The sequence below is a fragment of the Saccostrea cucullata genome, unplaced genomic scaffold (genome assembly GCF_032062105.1).
Source record: "Saccostrea cucullata isolate Sc308-1 unplaced genomic scaffold, CSIRO_AGI_Scuc_v1 ctg194, whole genome shotgun sequence".
In the NCBI taxonomy this organism is placed as follows: domain Eukaryota; kingdom Metazoa; phylum Mollusca; class Bivalvia; order Ostreida; family Ostreidae; genus Saccostrea; species Saccostrea cuccullata.
The window spans coordinates 546,213-554,885 of record NW_026939778.1 but is presented as its reverse complement, the minus strand read 5'-3'; the positions used below and the strand labels follow the sequence as shown (position 1 = coordinate 554,885).

The following is an 8,673-nucleotide window of genomic DNA, read 5'->3' as shown; positions in this document are numbered from 1 at the left end:
CATCAAAAGTCAAAACCCTTCATTCAAAATAATTTCTAAACTGAGTTCTTTAGACGTGTTATCCATCTCACATAACCGACAAGTGTCGAGTGATCGTGGTATCTCATACCCGGTGTCAAATTCTTTCCTCTGTGACTTGAATGGTTCACATATGACAAAGGGTTGTAAAAGACTAATCTTTTATATTGTGAATTGAGTCGCCATGACAACCAGTAGCTGCCAGGGACAGATGATGATGGACAGTAATTTGTCAAGCTTCTGAAGGATGAAGTCCGCAATTTGTACCTAGTTAGGCTATTAAGTGCAGATTATTCTTCAGGGGATATCGCTATGTCATGTTGGGCTTTTTCTAGGAGTGCTACTCTTATGTATTTTATTCGTTGTCATTGCACATTATTGCTCTGCATACTTGGAGTTAACTGGAAAATAACTTCGCCGTGACCTGAGAGGGAACGAGTGTGTTTACATGAAACTGAGCACTTTCAACTTAGACGAATGAGATTGTTTGTGAATTTTGAAAAAAAAGATTCAATTTATATGAAATAGGCAAAAGTACTTGATAAGTTCATTTTAATTGTGTGAAAAGTACCTTTGTTATTCAATGAGAAAATGGATATTGTTGTAAAAAAAGAGAGAGCAAGTATCGACCCTTAATTATTGTTCTATAATGACGCAATAAAAGCCATGGGGTCCGTTTTTACTACGACACATGTTGTTAATATATAAATGCTTCTTCCTATATTGACCTCCAGGTTTCATGTCGGGTATCAGAGGGAGCAGTCATTTAAATCCTTCAGGACAAGCTGTGGGAGTTATTTTTTTGATCGATTTAAAAGACTACTCGCAGGAGGAGCATAACGTTCTCTGATTCTGTACTTGTAAATGTAAAATGCCGATGAGAAGATTATATTTTGAAAAATAAAATTCCAATTGTCCAATCAAATCACAGTTGTATTCTCGTTTACTTGAAAGGTGAGAGAGGAAATGAAATACACAACAGCAAACCACGTGTTGTCTTATTTCCGTCGTAAACTCTTCTGAACTTTAAGGGACAGGTTTACTGTGGAGCTGGCTTCAAAACTGACAGGACAAGTGATGAATGTGCCCGACAAAAGTCATCACTTCAATCCGTAATCTCCAGACCTGAACAGAGGGATACATTTACATGCAATTTATTTTTTGAAGTTGGAGTGGTACAAGATAAGCTTTTTGTGAAGACTGTGCAGCTTATGGAAATAAGATTTGTGTTGTAATTCCGATGGATTTACCTGATCGATATGTAATGCTTTGGAGAAAAGTCTTAAAAGCACACTAAGCTTGATGGATGCTGCAGCAAGTTTACCTCAATAAAAGATTTATTGTCCTATTTATTATTATCATAGTGATGTTTCACCGTCCCCGTGCAAAATTTTTGAGTTTATAAATGACTTTTGATAAAGTAGACCAACACAAGAACTCGGATATGAGTAGTATATTCGATCCGTTTCGATGCAAATTGTGCATTTCAGTGCCGAGAGGTAAACGAAAGGTGTTGAAGAAAATTCTTCATCCATTTATAAAGTGGATTGATCCATCCTTCGAATTCTTAAACATTCAAGAAAATGGAAATCAAACACGAAATAGCATAAATCTTCAGGAACATCCACAGCAGTGTGAGGTGGAATATATAAGAGCACCTGCTATTAGTGTCATATTATTTCTAGCTGAAAATGGCACAATGTCTTCAAAAGATGTCCAGAAAAGTTTTCTCGTGCCACCCTGGGAGTACCACCATAAAGTTGAACTTTTTAATGTGCGTTCTCCAGAACGGACCGCAGCTTGCCAAGAATTCTATGGAATAGCAGATGATATGCCTCTATGGTCTGTCTGTCCTGTTCACTATGGAAACGAGCATCTCAGGGTCCTTATTTACGTGAAGAATTTTGAGAAGATGGTGGAATTTTACAGAGTGATAACGGACTGCGAGATGGAAAGTAACAAACCTGGTTTCTGTATTTTTCAAACTTATTCCAATCCAGGGGTAGACATTCAAATAGCGTTAAAATACTCTAAATTCATCCAGCCCTATCCGATATCAACAACATTCTTAGCTTTCAAAGTGACAAATGTGGATTCTATTAAAACGTTTACTGGATGCACAATGGTTAAAATAAGTGACAGTTCATTCATAGCTACTGATCCCGATGGAAATGCGGTTCATTTGCACCAAGTTCAAAATCAAGAGGTTTCACAGGCAAGAAAATCTAGTGTTATTAATAATAACAAATTACAGGAAGACATTAAAAGTTGTCGAAGTTCTGATAGTCATGACTCGGGGCGATGCTCTGATAGCGAAATTTGGAATAGCGAGCCCGAACCTAATAAAAGTGACTCTTTTGCAACTCACAGCCAAAGAAAATGTGTACCTCATTCTACTAGTTGTACTTCTATTATGCCATCAAAACATTCATCAAACCCGGTGGCTAAATGCAAAACTAAGGCAGTATATTTATGATAGGAATTTAAATTAATCTGTGTGCAAACATATAACTATATTGTGTTTAATATTAACGGTTTTTGTGCAATAAATATATTTTGAAAAGTTTTGCTGATTTGGAATTTTTCAACAAACATAAAAAAAGTTTTGCACAAGTATCCTTAAAAGGCTGCGAAATCTTTAAAGGTAAATTCGAGAGGTAATTTGCAGGTCGTGTCGAAAAGTAAATAAGTTTGTGTAACCCTTACGCAATGCAATTTGTACAAGAAATAGCTATCTGCGGTTTTAATCGAAAAGTAAATAAACATCTAGGTGAATCATTTCAACCGTCTTACACTAAATACAAGCGGGACACAGTTAAACATACCTTTCTTTTTGCCGTAAGATATTTCAATTTAAAATTGAATGGACTGATAAATTAGCAGACCGTTACATAAGCTTTAACATCATTACACATTTAATTACATGAGGTCTTTTGAATAGTTACTTGGTTTCGTCATATACATTTACGTACTAGTTGAAATTGAACAACTATTCTGTACTTTACAATCTAAATTTTATTAATTCTTCATACGCTGTCTCAGACTTTTGTAGATGTATTTCTTGTATCAATGAAAATTTCAATTTAAAAATCCCATTTATCCTGACATTTTTCACTAAAAGAAATTGATTTTCATTCCAAGACATGATATTGACGTTTTAGCCACAATCAATGATAAAAAAAATCTCTACATATATATTAATGCAATAATCTTTAAAACTTTTCTGTAAAATGTATCAGGAATGCTCTCCTTGGAAGAGATTTATCAATACCTGGATGAATCTAGCATGTTTCTTTGATCATTTTATACTTATTGCAAAATGTAGATGATTTCTTAATTTGATTTATGGAAATCTCGTATAAACGTATTTCCGCAAGCTTGTAATTCACAACGTGTTATTATCACTACGAGTCCTATGATGTGTTGATTTAGATTATAATCCGTATAATTCAGAAATCCAATGCTTGATGAATATCATATTAACTTGCAATCAAACTATTTTCTCCCAATAACGGTAGGAAGTGTTAATATGAAAGAGCAATAAATAATGGTTTGGCGTAAAACACGGCTTTTTTTGTGAAAAAAAGTAAATTCTTTGATGTTTAGATTGATTTTTAGTTTCTCGCTGATACACATAACATCATAAAACGGTAGAAGGCCCATAAATTTTGTATGTGAAAAATGAATATGGAAATCGGACTCGTGTCTCTTTAATGAAATATTCAAAAAAGCATCATATTTCACATATTTAATGAGTTCATTAAATATGAGGTTCAGAATTCTTCGTTAAAGTGTTTCATACTAATGGTTTAATATATACGACTGGTTATCTGATTTTCGAATTCTTTACTTAAAAAATGTCGAACCAAGGGAGAAATTTTGCCGTATTTGTCATGTTAGCCAGATAAGTAGATTTACGTTACGATGAAAGAATATATATGCACCCAAAATTTATGGCCACTTAATATATTTTCTAGCGATTTTTATAATGTATGGAAAACACGGTTTTCCTTTCAGTTTACCCCAAGAGAACACTTGTAAGTCAATAAAAAGAAAATGGTGTCCATGACTTTGGGTGGCTTTTATGATCTCGGGATTGTTTAAATAACTTTTAATCAACTCTAAGACTTGTTTGTGACATAACTTGCCTTTGTAATTCTTAAATTAAATCTTTTGATTTTCACCCTATGTTTTTCAACAAAGGTATGCGATCGAATACGGACATTTCGGTAAAAAAGAACTTCGACCTATTTGTTCGAGTTTTTGATGTAATCATCCATTGCACCCTATTATTCGTAGTCGACCTTTTTGACAGTTGAAAGTGTAATATAATTAATAGTGCATCTGATAAAATATGACAGTGATATTCAAAGGTGGCATCAAAAAGATTTTATTCTAAGCCTGGTGACACTTTTTGGGGTGGTGTTGTGCTCATAGTTCGATGTTGTCTCTGGAGATGGAAGCGAATGGTACAACATTACGTAAATAATGCACATACCATGTAATTATCCTACAACTAGCCTTTATTTTGATGATGAGTCCGCATTTTTTTTTACCAGATAATTGTAGTATTTATTTTTAAAATACTAATAGGTATAATATAAAACCCTTCAGGTTTTGTTATTTACTGTATCGAATTATAGGAATTTAGAGAAACGTTTTAAGTGTAAAAGATATTTATCAATATTTCATATTAATTGACCATTTTAAGTATAGAAAATGCACTAATTCTTGCTCTAGTTTTCACACGTAATTACTTGAATTTATAAAACACTAGTACTGAACATGGAAAAACCAAATCATCAAAATTAACTTGCCACCAAAAAGTATCCTTGAGGCTATTCAACTATTCAGCTAAACAGTTCCTAATCATCTTCTATCGTGTTGCAAATCAGCGATTTTGCATGATATTTCTAAATAACATTAACAAATACGTGGCTAATTATGACACGAAAGATCGACCATGAATGGGTAAGTTCCGTCCACTGAAATCTATTATGGACAGCAATGCAAAATACGTGTTGGAAACGATTCTTTTGTCTACTTTGTTGCGTGACAGAAAATTTAAATCTGAATTTATTTTGTGCATTTACCTTCAGATAGGGCGTGTATGGTCAATATAATCTAAAACGCATTTTTAGCGAATTTTATTCAGTCTAGATGTACAACTGAAACTTCAAATTTTGTATCTTTTGAAATCTGATTAAAGAACAGAGGAGCTGTTTTAATTAAATTACATATCTTTTTTCTTCTCATCCCAATCTTTTATTCTAAAACAACAATACCAGGCTGGGTGTATTGTTCCCCAAATCATTCAATGTTTGAAATGGATCGAGGGAATGTCGTATTTTCCCAGCCCTAACACAAAGCCCATGTAATGTTTGGGAGCAATTTATCGACACACAATGGACTGCCACAGACCACAAAACAATAATTACAACCCCAGATTTGAGCAATAAAATTGCTAGATTTGTCATTGACAGAACGAAGATACACAACGGTTTGATTTAATTTTTTTCAATTTGAATCGATTATGAAACGACCCTTGAACAAAATAGTTCAAAGGGTCCTCACCTGCACATATAAAGGTACAGACTAACGACACACAAACCCAGCAGTTGGTCTGACAATTAGAACATTTATATTACCGTAGTGTATAAAGTGTGTACCAAGAATTTTATCTAATCACACAAAAAGACATGTTACCCGGTAGCCTAAAATTTAATTTGAATACGGTTATTTCCGGCATTTTTATTAGCTACACCGAGCTGTGAAAATATTTATGAGGAGCAAGAGAGAGGATTAAATTACTTGTTTTATGTAAATGGTTTTATTTTCCTATTATCAAATCCTTCCAAGGTATATACTCTATGAATTTTGTATATATTAAGGACGGATGATACGAACAAACCTTGAAAATAGTAAAATAAATGGAATAAGTCTAACCACGTAGATTTTTTCATTGAAAACTTCACATTTATGTCATATAGATGGTAAAAAGTTATGTAGAGATTCATGAGGATGATTGCGGAAAGGTAGGATTTTGAAAAGCACGAAATGTTTACATTGTGTTAATATTTTAGAAAAAGGCTACATATACATCATTTACAAGCAAGATAAGTCTCAAAATATATATACCAATTCAGGTATCTATTTGCTTTTTGGTTTGTACCATCTGTCCTTAAAAAATAAATCCCCCAGCAATTTAAATTGATATTATACCCACATAATTCAATAAAAAAAATATTTAACTAAATAAATTTTAGCTTCAATGTACATGCAGAATGGTAAAAAGGAATTTCAAACCTTTGTAGTGTGAGAAACAGGATGTGCATAAACAAATAAGATGCACTTTTCAAAATCTATTCTTAAGACATAATTAGAGGTAATAAAGTATGAAGAACAACATTGTACGAATCTTTATTGGACTAATTTATATTACATATATGTACTTTCTTCCCAGAAATTAATCAAGCGATTTCCATCAAATTGTCAATATCTGCACTTTCAAACCGTTCAATATACAGATGTCAGTTGAAAGTAAAAACAAACATTGATTATTTAAAAAAAAAAGGTCGACGATCGAACGATACGATTCTGTTGTTCCCATTTATATTGCTTGATACAAGTTGTATGGTCGGCAATAAATTGAGTTAATTTTCCCGCTGAATGGACTTTATGAGAATTCGCCAACCATATTAGATCTAGAATTAACTCTTGAAGATGAAAAGTAAAAGAGGTAATTTGCATGGATCAGCAATTTCAGCTGTTGTGATCAAGTTGGTTTTATGGTCTGGTCAATATGTGTAAAGTATTAAACACAAAATAAATGTTTTTCAAAGCCATGTCTCATTTTTTTTTTTTACAATTTCTTCAGGAAACATGATTTAACGTGAATTTTTCGATTGAAGGGTCCAAGAGTTGATACATTTTTTAAAAAAAAGTTTATCTCTTTATTCTTTTCTGCAGTTATTACTGAAACTTTTCAAAGAAAAATATAGCTGTTGTCTTTAAAATTAAAATCAATATATATATTTGAATTTTTACCCATAGTTCAGAAGGTTATCTGAAATGCAATAGAGAAGTTCAACTGCATGAGAGAACAATGAAAAAAAGCAATATTTGAAAGATTCGTCTTCTCATTAAGCCACTCATAAAATATGTCGTACACGTACAGTTTTTGATATATTATTGTTGGCAACAAAATGCATGATATATATCAAGAAATACATAAACTTGGGCGGGTATTTTGTTAGATGCGAGTGTTTTGTTAAAAAAAAGAATGTGTTGCATATCAACCTTGATAAATATTCATTTCAAACTTATACTTACTTGATTTCTTCATCAACATCATTTACAAGACACAAGTCATTAAAAATGTATAGAAATAATTGAAATAAACACATATCTTGAATTAATCTAATCAAAACACAATTTCGTATTTATGGGTTTTATGCTCTTTCATGACTTGTAGCCCATATATTCACTCTGTATTAATGAGTTTAAAAAATCGAAACTTTGTCGTGTGCTTCCATATATATTTTAGAGGCAGCATGTTTATTTGCCTTAATGACAAAAATTATGATACTGATTTAAAACAATGATTGAAAATATTATATAAATTGTAATCTGAAGCAACGAAAAAATGTTTTAAAAAGACTTGAATTTTCAAAAAATATAACATATATTAAGAAAACATTTTAAAGAGGTGTCTTGTTCGAAAACTTTCTGTGTACACAATATTAAGCTATAGATACATATCAAATTCACAAACTTAAGGTACATTTTACTTTGAAATAGCTAAAATATATCCATGCAAACAAGCACCTTAAAAATTACACAATCTGCATGTTAGATATCTTTTTATTCAACATGATTATGATGTTGAAATCTAATGCCTTTTTCCTTTTATTTAAAATAAAAGGATGTGTCAAATGCCTAAATACTATATATGTAACATATCTAAGTTTCAAAACAAGTCCACGTTTTTTTTAAATGTACATCACTACATGTACCTCCTACAGAAAAATATATTGATTACAATGAGTTACTCACTCAAAAATTATACAACTGACAAAGATTAAATAAACGTTTGAAAATAGAAAAGTAAATACTTTTTTTAACTGGCTTATTCTTCTACTTAGATAACTTGGTCAATTTTTCACTCTTGTATTACAACTTTTATTTGTACTATACAAAAGTGGGTTCCAGTGAATATTCAACCCAGCCTCTTTCTTTAGTCCTCACTAAGATATTAACAATAGTGAAGGAGACACTTCCAAGAGTAAATAATATATTCGAAAAGTGGTGTAAATCAGATGTTGATGCATAAAAATTCCAAGGAACTTGTGAAAAAATTGAAATCGAAAGATTTTATGAAAATCAACGGCTTAAAAAACTATTCCCAACGATAAATTAAAGTCCAAGCTTTTGATATCATTGACGGCTGCTTTTTCAATAAAAATGGAACTCGTAAATTTATTTACCTTGTCATTGGTCAATTGCAAAATTATTTTGTTAAAAACAATCTAATTGTACACACAAGTACTCTGAAGTTGTCATCAAAAAGACGATTGAGATTCTTATTGACAATATCTTATGTATTTTTAGATCAGGTCTTCCAACAATCTATTGGAATTCTCATGGGTACCAGTC

General features: G+C 31.9%; 1 protein-coding gene across 1 annotated transcript; it reads left to right on the top strand.

Moving 5' to 3' along the window:
- Positions 1-303: 303 nt before the first annotated feature.
- LOC134253920 (protein FAM124A-like) lies at positions 304-2,583 on the top strand. The gene has a single exon (XM_062736496.1). The coding sequence runs from the start codon at positions 1,424-1,426 to the stop codon at positions 2,492-2,494; it is 1,071 nt and encodes a 356-aa protein (XP_062592480.1). The 5' UTR covers positions 304-1,423; the 3' UTR covers positions 2,495-2,583.
- The last annotated feature ends 6,090 nt before the right edge of the window (positions 2,584-8,673 follow it).